General features: G+C 44.5%; 3 protein-coding genes across 6 annotated transcripts in view; 2 read left to right on the forward strand and 1 right to left on the reverse strand.

Annotated features, from left to right (window-relative positions):
• The first annotated feature begins 64 nt into the window (after nucleotides 1-64).
• Nucleotides 65-7,873, forward strand: krit1 (KRIT1 ankyrin repeat containing). The gene is made up of 17 exons (XM_030120871.1): nucleotides 65-303; nucleotides 1,891-2,060; nucleotides 2,406-2,562; nucleotides 2,643-2,735; nucleotides 2,820-2,949; nucleotides 3,025-3,268; nucleotides 3,360-3,475; nucleotides 3,644-3,787; nucleotides 3,900-4,056; nucleotides 4,373-4,480; nucleotides 4,973-5,129; nucleotides 5,322-5,473; nucleotides 5,611-5,777; nucleotides 6,667-6,754; nucleotides 6,846-7,052; nucleotides 7,170-7,286; nucleotides 7,547-7,873. Exons 2-17 carry the CDS (start codon nucleotides 1,959-1,961, stop codon nucleotides 7,634-7,636), a joined length of 2,229 nt encoding a protein of 742 aa, XP_029976731.1. The 5' UTR covers nucleotides 65-303; nucleotides 1,891-1,958; the 3' UTR covers nucleotides 7,637-7,873.
• Nucleotides 7,874-8,317: 444 nt separating this feature from the next.
• cyp51 (cytochrome P450, family 51) lies at nucleotides 8,318-12,606 on the forward strand. The gene is made up of 10 exons (XM_030120881.1): nucleotides 8,318-8,604; nucleotides 8,692-8,790; nucleotides 9,442-9,618; nucleotides 9,708-9,834; nucleotides 9,926-10,100; nucleotides 10,211-10,330; nucleotides 10,405-10,600; nucleotides 10,688-10,783; nucleotides 10,882-11,050; nucleotides 11,134-12,606. Exons 1-10 carry the CDS (start codon nucleotides 8,443-8,445, stop codon nucleotides 11,310-11,312), a joined length of 1,500 nt encoding a protein of 499 aa, XP_029976741.1. The 5' UTR covers nucleotides 8,318-8,442; the 3' UTR covers nucleotides 11,313-12,606.
• A 485-nt stretch (nucleotides 12,607-13,091) lies between these two features.
• The window catches only part of akap9 (A kinase (PRKA) anchor protein 9), a 64,198-nt gene continuing 62,385 nt past the window's right edge, over nucleotides 13,092-14,904 (reverse strand). For all 4 annotated transcript variants that reach the window (XM_030120856.1, XM_030120854.1, XM_030120855.1 and 1 more), the window contains 5 exons: nucleotides 14,648-14,880; nucleotides 14,476-14,570; nucleotides 14,239-14,386; nucleotides 13,777-13,907; nucleotides 13,092-13,649 (listed from right to left, as the gene is read on the reverse strand). In XM_030120856.1, coding sequence (XP_029976716.1) covers nucleotides 13,603-13,649; nucleotides 13,777-13,907; nucleotides 14,239-14,386; nucleotides 14,476-14,570; nucleotides 14,648-14,880 — 654 coding nt within the window. In that variant the 3' untranslated portion in view covers nucleotides 13,092-13,602. The remainder of the gene's footprint in view (nucleotides 13,650-13,776; nucleotides 13,908-14,238; nucleotides 14,387-14,475; nucleotides 14,571-14,647; nucleotides 14,881-14,904) is intronic.

Consider the following 14,904-nt stretch of genomic DNA (forward strand, 5'->3'; position numbering starts at 1 on the left):
CTCCGAGTCGCACCGAGTCCCCCTCACCACCAGAGTCCTCTGTCGTTCCGCCGCAGCTGTGAAACGTGACTCCTCCGCCTGCAGCCCGGCAGAGCCGGAGCCAGAGAGCCAGAGAGCCAGAGAGCCAGAGAGCCAGAGCCCGGCCCCTGCTCCGAGTTAAAGGCCTGCGACTCCTCCGAGCAGCGAGCGGCTAACCCGGGCCAGCCTCCCGTTCACCCCCGGCTCCCTCATCGGCGTCCAGGCCCTCGCGGAGCTCCTGCCCTCCGCGTCCGGTTCGCTCGAGGAGCCGTCACGTCGCTTTCGGTGAGTTTGATCTGCTCAGCGAAGCGGAAACAGGAGAAACCTTCGGCGGCAGGGTGTAGCATCCCGGCTACAGCCGCTGGACGACCGTTAAAACTTTATTATGTCTGGTGTGAAGGAGTGGATTAAAAAAAGTACGGGACAGAGCGACTCGATATGATTAATCGTTTATGATGGTCTGTTATAACACTTTAAAGACAGAAACAGTCTGGTTTCCGGGGCGTGACCTTCCTTTGAACTCAACTAGTTTATTTATAAAGTTTGTCTGGAGGAAGGTAGAGGAAATTCTTACTTCACAAAGCTGTAAATGACATTATTATTATGGCAGGAGATCTATACATGTGTGATGTTATGTTTTGTTTCGCATCTAGCTATAATAAAGCATCACAATATTGAGTTTCACAGTCTGAATGTCTTTAAAATTACTGAAATCAACAGGGCGTTAACAAAATAAAAGCATCTCCTCTTCTTAAATGCAGCTCTGACAGATTCAGGTTTCAAGCCTGTCATTTTCATTTTAGTCCAGAGCCCACATACAGCCCAATCTTATCTGGTGATCAGTACAGTGGCAATGCAAGAACTAATTAATAATTCACCCCATCTTTCCTTCAACACGTTGAAACATTTAGTGAAAATTTAATGCAGTTTCAATGTAAAGTAATGTAAGAAAAAAAATCTATGCCAACTGGTGCTGAATACAGTGACATCTTCTAAAAAAAATTCTGTATCTTAGGACTTCAGTATACAATATTCACCTTCACTATACAGCTTGGATGATAAAGATGTGTATTGAGCAGGAAGGTAGTTTTTACTGCTGCATCACTAATCTTAGTGTCTGAGCATCTGTGTTGTTATGCCTACTGCTCAAACCGAAACGTCCCAACTGGCTTTGAATTGAAACCTTTAACTATAATTAACCTGTAACAGCTGGTTTCCTGCAGCCTATATACACAAGGACCAATCTTAATGCCAGCTCCGTGGAATATTACTGTATCAGACAGACTATTCTGGGTGGGTCTCTAATATGACTGACTGGTTAAAGGAACTGCTAAAAATTCACTCTGGAAAAACTGACCCATACTTTACGTGTCAGTGCTGCAGGCTGCGTCCTACGGCAGCATGTCTGGACTCAGTGCTGATTTTTCTGTAACCCAACATGAGCAACAATTACTATGCACTTTAATTATGGTTATTACCACGTGTTGACCTACAATAGCACAATGAGTTATTGGGTTTCTTCTTAAATCATTGCTGCTCCTCCAAGGTCCCTCTTTTCATGTCTCACTTTTAGTTAGTATTATTTTCGTCTAGTTAAAATCTGCAATTTGTATTTGCAATTTGAGGTCACTTTTTTCCTTCACTTTATCACAAAGCAAAACTTAGAAAACTTTTTTTTTCTGTTGTTGTTGTTGCTTGGATGAGACTAACACAATATTTTGATCACAGTGGTTGAAGACAATAGCCCGGTAATCTATTATTTCAGTATGGAATAGAGGATGTGTTTTGTCAATCTTTGGTGTCGGTGTGTACTTGGTGGATTCCAGTCGTTTAAGAGTCACTTTGATCAGGTGCTATGACCCTCTGTTTCAGGCATGCCTCTCCACAGCATTTGGCCACCGCACAGGATATTTTCTCTGGTCTGAGGCAAAGGCAGCGCCATGGGCAATGAGGACAGCTTCGAAGATGTGTTTGTTGCTGTCGTTCGTCCGAAGAGTCAAGTCAGCCTGAGCTCGAAGGAATACAGGGCCAAAGCCTATGAGGTACACAGAGAAGGAATTACACAATCTAACTTCAAGCGTTAGTCTCAAAATGCTGCATCTTCACTGAGGATGTGGTAAATTATGACTGTCATTTCAAATATTAATAATGTGCAAAACTCGACTTATGGCTGTATGTGTGAGTTCGTGGTGAACTTTGATGAGTTTGTCAAAGTTAATTATCAGGACTGAGAACTGCTTCCAAGTGAGAGGATCATATCCAGTTGACCTGATTCAGTTTGACTTTTTCTGTAGTTTCTTCCTCCACAGAGTGTGAGGATGTGGTTTACAATTCAGTCTGTGCTTTTAAACAGACTCGGTCACATGTTTTTCTTTCTTCTCGTGAAGATCCTGTTGAAAGAAGTGCCTTTGGAGGGGAAGGAGAAGAAGAGGAAGAAAATCCTTCTGGCTACGACCATCAAAGCAGGAGGAGATAAATCCAAATCCATATTGGATTATGTAGATGACATAATCAGACCGATCTCAAATAACCAAAGCTTCATAGGTGAGACATTTCTGCACCAGTTGCACCACGCTGCTGAGATACGGACAGTCAAAATGAACTGGTTAACGTGTGATTGACAGGGAAGCGCGTGGTGCACATGAAGAAATTTCCACTTGAAGGGGACAATGAAGGGAAAGAAGCCTCGCTATTTGTTGTGCCTGTCAGTGTCAAAGGTGAGCAGGGAATGTCATCTACAGAGTTGGTAAAACATATTTCAGCGTGGTACAAACAGTTTATTATTCTGTCCTTCTGCGCAGACAACAGCAAGCCTGTTCACAGCCCAGGGATGCCCAGTTTTTACTGCTTCCAGGACATCATGCGGGTCTGCAGTGAGACCAGCGCTCACTTCTGCCCCATTACCTCCAAGATGCTCCTGGCTTTAGATAAGTAAGGACTTGTTTTCCCTCACAGATTAAGTTTTTGGTGAAGCAGTCTCCAACGTAGTGCGTTTCACCTCCGCAGGTGGTTGGCAGAGCAGCACACTGTGCCGCACGCCATCCCCGCCCTGTTCAGGCCGGCGCCCATGGAGCGGGTCAAGACCAACGTCAGCAACCCGGCGTACGGCGGCGAGGGCAAACTGAGCGACGAGGGGCTGCACATGGGCTACACCGCTCTGGAGATCAAGAGCAAGATGATGTCCCTGGAGAAGGCCGACATGTGCATCCTGAACCCGCTGTACGGCTCTGACCTGCAGTATACCAACCGGGTGAGAAACACCTCGGCACCACACCGATGATGATAAGTGATCTCTTGGTGCTTAAACTGAAATTACCATCCCTGTTTTGTTTTGTCTTTAGGTGGACAAGGTAATCATCAACCCCTACTTTGGGCTTGGAGCTCCAGACTACTCCAAGATCCAGATCCCCAAAAGGGAGAAATGGCAACATGGGCCCAACTGTATGGCAGAAGACAAGTGAGTGTTTTCCACTGACATCTGTTGTTAATTTCTGCTTATCTTTGAGGTAAAACTCTACTCTGGGTAATCAGTGGGACTGTGTCTGTACCACTGATGGCTGAAAAGTCTTACTTGCTTTGTTTTGTCCGTCTTGAAAAAGCACAGTACATACTTGTGTGTCTGCAGGGAGCATCAGTGGGTGGATGACTTCCCCCTCCACCGCAGTGCCTGTGAAGGAGACACAGAGCTGCTGTCGAAGCTCCTGGACAGCGGCTTCTCGGTCAAACAGCTGGACAGCGATCACTGGGCTCCCATACACTATGCCTGCTGGTGAGTCTCACATTCAGATCACATGAGGATTCAGCATTCATCCAAACTCTTTTTTTTTCTTTTAGATGTTCTTGGATTGAGTTAATCTTGTTTACTCTGTGTTTCCATCCAGGCATGGTAAAGTGGAGGCGACCAAGCTGCTGCTTGAGAAAGGTAACTGTAATCCAAACCTGCTGAACGGCCAGCTCAGCTCACCGCTGCACTTTGCAGCTCGAGGAGGCCACGCAGACATCGTGCAACTCCTGCTGCAGCACCCAGAGATCGACAGGGTAGGAAACTCAGCACATATGGAAATACGTGTCTCATTTCTGCAGCTGATTCGATTGAAATAAACACATAATGCAGTTTATAAACAATACTAATGAAGAGTTGCAGCACCTTTGTGCAATAATTTCAGTTTGGATTCTGTTTTTACATCTACTCGTAGTTGACACACTTCAAAGCTATAATTTGTCTTTTTTTCCCCCTTGAAGACATACATAGTCACAAAACATTTACCGATTATTTCGATTTACTGTGAACAGGTTATTCTAAATGTTGCTTTTCTGGTACTGATTTTCACATCGTGAATCTTTCTAATGACAGCACATAGAGGACCAGCAGAAAAGATCTCCTTTACAAGTGTGTGAGGAGAACAAACAGAACGAATGGGAGGAAGCCATGAAACTGTTGCAGCAGGCCACCAGCAAACCGGTGAGTCACATCCTCTGTATCTTATTACATCATTACATCTGTAATGTAATGAGTGTGATGATTTAGTGATTTGAATTACAGAAGATAATTTCAGATTGAGAAACTTGTTTGTATTCATACACCTTTACTTTTACAACAGTGTTTATCTGATGGCATTTCAATGTAAAAAGAACATTTATCACAAGTTGGTTATATATGGCAAAGTCAGTTTAAAACTCAAGATAAAAAAAAAAAAACAATGGGTGAAAGAATACACCCTGGATGTGCCAAACACAGAGAAAGGATTTGAACTCAGTGACCAGTGTGCTGAGGTGTAAGTGCTTCCCACTACACCCCCTTGTGGCCCCTGTGAGTATAAATTCAGACTGATTTCTGTTGGTCACTAGATGGGGCCGTTTCCACATAGACAGGTTGATTTTTTTTAAAGCAAAGGATTAAGCCTCTATCATATAAAATGGATGGAATAAGTCATGTTTCATTCTCATCTGTCAGTACGAGAAGGTGCGTATCTACCGGATGGATGGGTCTTATCGCTCCGTGGAGCTAAAACACGGCAACAACACGACCGTGCAGCAGATCATGGAGGGCATGCGTCTTTCTCAGGACACCCAGCAGTACTTCACCATCTGGATCTGCTCAGAGAATCTCCGTGAGTCCGCATGTTCAACTTGGTTAACCTCATCAGTAAAGTGAAGGACCTTCAGGGAGAAAATCATTTGTTCATGTCTGTTTTGTGTTTTTTTTTTTTTTAATCAGAAATGTTTGAGTCCATACTCAAATAGTCTTTTTTGTACATAATACCTGCAAAATCAAAGCATGACTTGTGTGTTTTGTGTGGCAGACCTGCAGCTGAAGCCGTACCACAAGCCGCTGCAGCATCTGCGGATCTGGACGGAAATTGTGACGGACCTGACGGTGCTGGATCCTCAGAGAGAGTCGCCTCAGCTCTTCCTTCGCAGGGATGTCCGGCTGCCTCTCGAGGTTGAGAAAAAGGTATCCTGCAGTTTTAAGAACCTCCCTATTTGCAGATTGGACATCGGAAAAATCTGTGAGACTGAGTGTGAATGGAAAGGTTGGATATAAACTGATACTGAGCCATCATAACTCATCTTCTCACTGTTGTGTCTCAGGTGGAGGATCCGCTCGCCATCCTCATCCTCTTCGATGAAGCCCGTCACTGCCTCCTGAAGGGCTTCTTCCCTGCTCCAGACAGCAAGCTGATCACATTGGCCAGCCTCCTCCTGCAGATCATCTATGGCAACTATGAGAGCAAGAAGCACAAGCAAGGGTTCCTCAAGTAAATAAGTCCTAACCCTAACCAGAGCTGGATTCAGACATAGAGAGACAAAACCTCACATCTGATTCTATCAAATAAACCATTCTTTACATTTTGCTTTGTCAAGTTTACCTGAAAACTGTTAAAGCGACCTGAAAACTGTTAAAGCGATACTTCAACATTTTGGCAAATTGGCCCATTTAGCGCAATTCATTAGTCATTTCGAACAGTATACTTACTTTTTTTGTGAGGGCGAGCTGTTGTTTATTCAGAGTTGAGTCGGGGAAGGTTTTCAGGACGGACACAATGGAAGTGGATGGTATTTTGGTTCCCCCTCGTCAAACTCATCAAATACACAATCCAACAACCCCAAAACACTTTGGTGGGCAAATTATAATCCGCACATTCTCTACGCTGTGAAATATTAATGCAAAATTACGAGATTGAGTTGTTTATGCGAAGATTGCTAAGACGGAACTACTTGTCTGGGCGTAGTGATTTCAAAAGAAAAAGTAGTTCCCAGTATTTGCTTCAGTGTCGTAATGCTACAATATTATTTGTTGGTGTTCCACAGCGTAGTTAATGTGCGGATTATAACGTGTCCACCAAAGTGTTTTGGGGTTGTTGGATTGTGTATTTGATGAGTTTGACGAGGGGGAACCAAAATACCATCCACTTCCATTGTGTCCGTCCCGAAAACCTTCCCCGACTCACCTCTGAATAAACAACAGTTCGCCCTCACAAAAAAAGTAAATACACTGTTCGAAATGACTAAATAATTGCGCTAAATGGGCCAATTTGCCAGAATGTTGAAGTATCGCTTTAAAATGCATGATCAGTCATGATAGGATACGTATTGTGAATTATAGTATGTTTCCCCTAAAAAAAGTTTGGACTTTTATCTCAACAGTGAGGAAAACCTGAAGTCAATTGTGCCAATATCCAAGGTGAAGAGCAAAGCGTACCACTGGACCAACAGAATTCTTCACGAGTACAAAGTACACACTTTTTTAAGTCTTTCCATTGCCTTACTGAAACCTGGTTGCTTGTTGAGGGAGTTCAGCCTCGTCTTCCTCTCCTCTCTAACAGGCCCTCAGCACCAGTGAGGGGGTGAGCAAAGAGATGCACCACCTGCAGCGCCTCTTCCTGCAGAACTGCTGGGACATCCCCACCTACGGGGCAGCTTTCTTCACGGGGCAGGTTTACACCAAGGCCAGCGCCAGCAACCACAAGGTCATCCGAGTGTACGTGGGGGTCAACACGAAGGGGCTGCACCTCATGAACATGGAGACCAAGGTGTGTGATATACTTTGATATTCAAGTGGACAGTAAGAGTAACATGAGAATGTGAACAATAAATATATCATTCATGTTATCATATTATGATCGCTTATTTGATGTGTTCTCTTGCAGGTCCTCCTCATTAGTTTAGAGTATGGCACATTCATGTGGCAGCTGGGACATGCTGACCAATACTTCCAGATACACAGCGGAGACAACAAGATGAACTTCATTGTGCACACAAAACAGGTAACTGTGTTACGCATCTTATATTGTGCTTTATTTTCCATATTTTGCAGTTTTGTCCTTTTTATTTTCAAGACTTAAAAGCACAAAAATTCTTGAAATCTTTCCATCAAGTCGACCCAATGTTGTAGTTAGCACATTTCATATCTACTACACATTAAAAAAAGATGATACATGTTCATTTTACACACACAAAAACCTAAAATCATTGAATTGCTGTGATGTTGTTGACTTAACCTCTTTGATCTGCTCTTTGGTTGCAGGCTGGCCTTATTGTGAAGCTTCTAATGAAACTGAGTGGACAGATGACTCCAAATGATAAGGGCATAACAGACAAGTACGCTTATGGCTGAAAGCTGGTGGAGAAACCACAGCTGCCAAAGATCCCACTGCAGGTTTTTTTTTTTTTTTCATACTGACCATCGTGTGACTGCAATTACTCTGGACGGAGAGTCGGCCTCCCGTCACGGACATCATTTTACATAACAAACAGGCTTTGCATTGTGTCTTTTGATGAGTCTTATATTTTGGTTCTATGTAAATACATTTATTATTTAATGTTTGTTTTAATAAACTGATTGATGAATGAACATCGATGTGTTTGTGTTTTAAAAAAAAATATATAACTTAAAATATGTATAACTTACAATAATCATAAATAAATGTTCTTCTTACTGAATAGTTTAAATTTTTCAATTTCTGTTAAAAACTTAGATCAGATTCTTGACTCCTCCCACATCTGGGAAATTCTAGATTTTACAGCTGCAGATTGGAAAAGCATGTAAAAGTTAAACAAACAAAAAAAAAAAGAAGAATAGCAAAACAATATAAGATGGTATTTGCATATTAGAATTCGGTGGTCAAGTGCGGACTGAACGGTTAAAGTGCTGCCGGTGTCCGGTCGGAGGAGTGACATCATATAGCACGACATCGGTTCAGGTACGATCAGCCAATCAGAACGCGGCTTGCGTGACTGACACCCCGCCGGCAGCCAATCAGAAGCCAGCGTTGGTCAGGCGGGGGCAGGACTTGCGCTGACAGGTAGAAGATTGGGGAAATATCACCAACTGTCCACTTCAGCTCCCCGTCAGACCTTCTGGACCGTGAGGGACTCGCAGGTCGCATTTCCCGTATCTCTTGTGGCGCACGAGGAGCTACGATGTCGATGCACCTGTACCAGATCAGCAGCCGGCTGCTGGTGGACACCGTGGAGAGGATGAACGACAACCTGACCTCCGTGGTGCTGGCCGCCTCTGTCATCACCCTGACTCTGGGTTACGTCTCCAAACTCCTGCTCAGACAGTCTGCTGACAGCGGCCAGGTGAGCTTATCATGAAATTGATATTATTCTGTCTCAGTCAGACTCAGATCAGGGTGTTTATAAACCCTCTCGTGTTTGGCTTTGCAGAAACATCCGCCCTACATTCCCTCCAGCATCCCCTTCCTTGGACATGCCATTTCATTTGGAAAAAGTCCCATTGAGTTTCTGGAACAAGCTTATGATAAAGTGAGTATGAAATCAAGTCTGCAGCCCTCTAACAAAAAGCAAAAGAAAAAAAGAACTACTTTGAAGCTGATTTAGTTGCATATTATTCGTCCCTGCGTTTTTAATTGTGCTGTTTTCATCATCTTTTCTTCTTTATATTGTTGAACCAAACATTTTCTCCTTATATTTATTATTTTGTACATTCATGGTATATTAGCACAGAAAGTTGAAGTCAAGTGAAAAGTGAAAATAACTTAAAAAGTTGTTAAAAACATATGAATCAACGGGAGTTTGCACAAATAATCACACATACAGTGGACTCAACCTACAGCAAATACTCACCTTACCATAACTAAGTATTGATTGGTAGGGTTAGTACTTGTGCTTTTACCAGTATTATGTAATTCCCTTATCCTGTGCAGTGTGCTAAAGCAATGTGCCTCCAATCGATTTCAATGACTCCCATTGACAAGGCAGTCACATACTGTATTGTTAAAAATGAACCTGCACTTTCTAGTTTTTCAGAGCAGTAGCAATTTTAATATCAGTGTCTTCAATAGTGAATTGAATTTCCCTCATGGTTAATAAAGTATCTATCTATCAGCCGAATCGAATAAGTCAATAAAGAGAAAAGCGCCGTCGTCCTGACTCTTGGACTCTGCTCTCACCCAGTACGGCCCCGTGTTCAGCTTCACCATGGTGGGGAAAACGTTCACCTACCTGCTGGGCAGTGAAGCCGCCGCGCTGATGTTCAACAGTAAGAACGAGGACCTGAACGCCGAGGACGTGTACTCCAGGCTGACCACGCCGGTGTTTGGTAAAGGAGTGGCCTACGATGTGCCCAATCCTGTGAGTGTCCAAACCCCCAGGGTCACATTCAACATGAGTTCACGAGAGGAAAAGACAAGTCGATGAACACCTGCTGTGATGTGTTGCAGATCTTTCTGGAGCAAAAGAAGATGTTGAAAACTGGACTGAACATCGCTCATTTCAAGGAACATATCAAGATCATCGAGGCAGAAACCATCGAGTATTTCCAGAGATGGGGAGACAGCGGGGAGAGAAGTAAGAATTTTTACACTCAGTGGAATGTTGAGTGACTGCTGCTCCCGTCCCCTCCCGTCTCTGATGGGCTGATTTTGTTTTTCTGCATCAGATCTGTTTGAGGCGTTGTCTGAGCTGATCATCCTGACGGCCAGCAGCTGCCTGCACGGGAAGGAGATCCGCAGCATGCTGGACGAGCGAGTGGCTCAGCTGTATGCCGACCTGGACGGAGGCTTCAGCCACGCTGCCTGGCTGCTGCCCGGCTGGCTGCCGCTGCCCAGCTTCAGGTAGGCCTACATCTGCAAAAGCTTTCTAAGTTTACAGGAACAAAAAAAAGCACAACCAGTAATCTGAGTTTTTTGTAGTGTTCATTAAATCTTTTTTTATTTGTATTTAGGAAGAGGGACAAAGCCCACAGAGAGATCAAGAACATATTTTTCAAGGTGATTCAGAAGCGCAGGACGTCTGGAGAGAAAGTGGACGACATCCTGCAGACCCTCATTGATGCCACCTACAAGTACGTCTGTCAATATTCACCCCACTGTTAACCACGATGTGCCAGTTTAAATGAAACTCTCCCTCTCTCTTTAGAAATGGGCGTCCGCTGAATGATGACGAGATATCTGGGATGCTGATCGGTCTCCTCCTGGCCGGTCAGCACACGTCCTCCACCACCAGCGCCTGGATGGGCTTCTTCATGGCCAGAGACAAAGACCTGCAGCGGCGCTGCTACGCCGAGCAGAAGGCCGTGTGCGGAGAGGACCTGCCCCCCCTCGACTTTGACCAGGTCAGATTTACTGAACGAGCTGCTGCTCGGTCGATCACAGTAATGTTGGCGCTGACCGCCCGTCTTCCTTCCTGTTGTCCCCCTCAGCTGAAGGATCTCAGTCTGCTGGAGCGCTGTTTGAAGGAGACCCTGCGGCTCCGCCCACCCATCATGACCATGATGAGGATGGCTCGCTCTCCTCAGGTAGCGGCACACGGCTGTCGTCTCCAGCTGTCGTAACCCCTCCCGTGAGATAAACATCTATAGCCAACGTGTGTGTGTGTGTGTGTTCGCTTTCTCAGACTGCTGCAGGATACACCATCCCGGTGGGCCACCAGGTCTGCGTCTCCCCAACCGTCAACCACCGTCTGCACGACACCTGGAGCGAGAGGATGGAGTTCAACCCCGACCGCTACCTGAGTGAGACCCTGATCGGAGAGAACAAGTTTGCTTATGTGCCTTTTGGAGCCGGTAAGAAAACACAATACTCTTTTCTTCCCTTCCGTCTGAGAGCGATCGATCGACTCTGACCTTTCCCTCCCGTACCTCTCCAGGCCGTCACCGCTGCATCGGGGAAAACTTCGCCTACGTCCAGATCAAAACCATCTGGTCTACTCTGCTGCGCATGTACGAGTTCGACCTGGTGGACGGATATTTCCCCAGCATCAACTACACCACCATGATCCACACCCCCCACAACCCCGTCATCAGATACAAGAGGAGGACGCAGTGAGAGGCCAGGAAACATCCCACATGTTCAGAAACAAGCTTGATGGGACTTAAAATGAGGAAACGATCCACATTTGCACTTCCTTGAATGTCCAACCTGTGCTATTATCCTTCTTTTTTTCCAAGTTTGGAGTCGAGCTGCGATGGAGCGTTTAGGCAGGTGGGAGGGATCACAGAGCAGGAAACAGCAAGTTCCCAGAAAGGTGGCAAAAGAATTGATCCTCATCACTGTGAGCCAGAGTATATATGCAATTAAGCAAGAACAGGCAATAATATTTATACATTTCCCTTTATCAAGTTTGGAAATAATTCAGATTTATAGGCTCATAAAGGGGAGTTGTTTTCATTAACTGTAAAAACGTGGCGACCAAGAAGCGCCATTGTCGTGTAGATGTGACAATGTGGGCTTCACAGTGTCACAGTGGTTAACGCTCGCCCTCACAGCAGGAAGTCACCAGTTTGATTCCATCCTTTGCTGCCTTGCTGTGTATGTGTGGGTCTGGTTTTCTCCCACAGCCTTCGCCCGGAAGTCAGATCTGCTTCTCTGAGCGCTGTCCAACTTATTTTCCCAGTGGGAAGTTCTGAGTTTAAAGGCATCCACATGTATTTTTCCCCACCTGGAAGTAGGATATGTCCCACTTCCCAGTTACTGATAAGCACAACATATGTTTGTAAGTCAGGACAAAAGATGAAGTTTTCAGTTATTTGTGTTTTCACTGTGACTCTGAAGCTCTTTCAACATCTGTGTGCCTTAATGGTGTGAAATGACTGAATTAAACTTTTGCAGTCATCCCAGGATGATTTTTTTTTTCTGTTTTCCAGATTTATGTCCAGGGAGTGATATAGTGAAGAAAAAAACCTGTGAAATTTAATAAAACTGCAGGATGATGTTTTTAAGAAACAGCAGGTGCTGAAACTGCACCTCCCAGGTTGATTTACAGCTTTTTGACATTTGACACGAGCTTCCTTTGAACTGATGTTTATCCTTGTATCAGCTCATCCGGCACACGCAGCTTTCTGAAAATGTCATTAAATCACTTTTTCAAAACCTAATATAGCAGCTTCATTCCGTGGGCCATATCGAACAGTCTCGTGACCCAGGTTTGGCTCACGGGCCATATTTTGGACAACTGTGCTCGACGGACCAGAACTGATCAGCTCTTATGTAAATGCTGTAATTTCCATTTTTCTGAGAATTGTTTGCACTTTTTGGAGATGGATGCCTGGAAATCGGATCTTATGGTGAAACGTAATGTTTCATTGTTGTTGATATTCAGATGTTGCATAATAAAGATGAAATTCACCACATTTTTGACAAACATTTGTTCTTTTCAGGAAGTAAATTCTGCTCTATTATTTTTTTAATTAATACCAACATTTAGCTGCACCATCTGGCAGTGCAAAATTAATAAAAGTAGAAATGTTGACCTGTCAAATGTAATTTTAATATATCCACTTCACAGTGAGAAAATGCCTCATCCCTTCAGAAACCACTAGAGGGAGCTCCCACCGTTTGAGAATCAATGTTTTCCTCTTAACTGGAGAGCAGGAACAGATCAAACAGATGAATCGAATCCTCACTTTAGAGTATTTCTACCACAAGAACATATCAGAATAATGAATTCATACTTTCATTCAGGTGCATTTATAACTGAATCGAGGTTCAGATGAAGTTAGGAAGTATTTTCCCCTGACAGAACCTGTAAAAATGAACAATATTTCAACTTTTACAAGGGGAAGGGGCTTAAGGTAGCTGACCGATACACAAAAAACTACTGATCTCTTTGAAATAATTAAGTCATCTTTATTTCAGTTTTTGACAAAATACCCAGAAAATTCAAAGCTCCTACGCTTTACAAAAATACGCTCTCTACAAATGTCCTCTGTAGTCTGTCCAGCCAAAACGAAACACAGTGTAGTGTAGAATATCCAGTAGCAGCCTCCTCAACAGTAAACCCAAACATCCTCTACATAACGCTCCACCCACACAACACAGACATATAAATTAATCACGGAGAATCTTAAATTAGCATCAGACAAATATACAGGATTGTAGGTCATCCACTACAAGGAGGCAGATCCAATTACAAACATCGCTGTTATTTGTTTTTTTTTTTTTCAAGTGCTGGCGACGAAAAAGCCTGAATACAACATGTAGTACACGAATTAAAAAAAGATGAGTTTTGGTCCACATGGAAAGATACAGTCCACAGCAGAACGATAGAAAACAGCAGAGCGCTCAGCACGAGAAAAGGCAACTGAGTTTCTTCAAGCCAAAGTAACTTGACAGCATCTTATCTCCTCAAGCCAAAGTGCAATTGAGCATATGAAGAAGAAGCACCTGAGGAGAAAACACACAGTCAATCAATAGTCAGTCAGCCAGTCAGTCAGTCAATACCACAACATGACACTAATTTTTTTTGTTCTGTTCTGTCCTTGATATCTGTGTAGAGACAGCTTCACATTACCTGATGTGACGCTGCCCAGCCTCCTCTGCAGGGCCTCCAGTCTGGAGATGTAGTCGGTGAGGGCTCGGTCGGGGTCGTAGCTCTGCAGGTGGGAACAGGTGAGAGCTCCGTGGTCTCCAGCCGTATGAAACCTGCAAGAACATCAAACAACGTTACACACTATCAAAACAACACACCAGAGCTCCCAGTCCAATGACGGATAAACTGACAGTTAACTAATGTTAAATGAATGTAATAAACTGTTTGGATCCTTTTCTCTGTTACTTTGATTATTTTTCATTATGTTTGTGCTGCTTATTGATACGAATTAACCATTTTAGTGTCATCATTGTGATGTTTTTACATAAAGACTCATGTACAAACAAATGAGGTAAATGATGAAATTCACTGGTGTAAATTTGTTGTTCAAACTCCTCAAACACTACTAATAATCGGTCAGAGGGAGGCCTTGTGCAGCTGTACCGGTGGTGTGTTGAGGACATGGCTGATCGGGGGGATTCCCGTCCGCTCCTCCCTCTGCTGGAGGCTCCTCCTCCTCCTCCTCCTCCACTTCCTCTGTACAGCTCCACGCTGCCGGGGTGGAGATACGGAGAATCCCTCGCCTCAGTACCTGCACGAGATTGAGCCAATAAGAGTGAGAATCTCTCCAGCGTTAAAGATCCATAAGACCTGACATTATTCGGAGCTGCTTTTAGCCACCTAGAGTCTGTCCCGAACCATTCTTGTTGACGCCACAGGAGGTTGTCGAGCTCATCCCCGTCGCCTTGTTCCATCGCTTCACCAGAAAACGCATTCTGCGTCAACACAATGATAAACGTTACAGTAATGATCGCCGTACAAAAAGAATGAGTCTGGAGATCCGGTAGCGGACCTGGAGAGGGCGATGGCGACTCGAGCGGCCGAGCGGAAGCGCATCAGGCCTCGGCGCCGCTGGTTGAAGGACTCCAGGCCGGAGATGGACGGCCGGCCCCCCATCCTGGAGAGGAGCGTCAGTGTGGCTTCCTCACACTCCTGGAAGCCGCCCAGCAGTAACAGCAGATACTTCTTCTGGTAGATCAGCGCTTTGCGGAAGCTTTCTGACCTCAGGTACTTCCCATACATCCTCTAAAGGATCAGCAAAGGGAAAAC

This window comes from Salarias fasciatus, chromosome 22, assembly GCF_902148845.1.
Source record: "Salarias fasciatus chromosome 22, fSalaFa1.1, whole genome shotgun sequence".
Classification (NCBI taxonomy): Eukaryota; Metazoa; Chordata; class Actinopteri; order Blenniiformes; family Blenniidae; genus Salarias; species Salarias fasciatus.

Bases quoted from the DNA above. Each gene is read 5' to 3' on its own strand.
- cyp51 (XM_030120881.1), top strand. From the start codon at position 8,443: ATGTCGATGCACCTGTACCAGATCAGCAGCCGGCTGCTGGTGGACACC. The intron at 8,791-9,441 runs GTGAGTATGAAA...GCTCTCACCCAG, and splicing joins TGGAACAAGCTTATGATAAA to TACGGCCCCGTGTTCAGCTT. The intron at 11,051-11,133 runs GTAAGAAAACAC...GTACCTCTCCAG, and splicing joins TTATGTGCCTTTTGGAGCCG to GCCGTCACCGCTGCATCGGG.
- krit1 (XM_030120871.1), top strand. From the start codon at position 1,959: ATGGGCAATGAGGACAGCTTCGAAGATGTGTTTGTTGCTGTCGTTCGT. The intron at 3,269-3,359 runs GTGAGAAACACC...TTTTGTCTTTAG, and splicing joins ACCTGCAGTATACCAACCGG to GTGGACAAGGTAATCATCAA. The intron at 4,481-4,972 runs GTGAGTCACATC...CTCATCTGTCAG, and splicing joins AGCAGGCCACCAGCAAACCG to TACGAGAAGGTGCGTATCTA.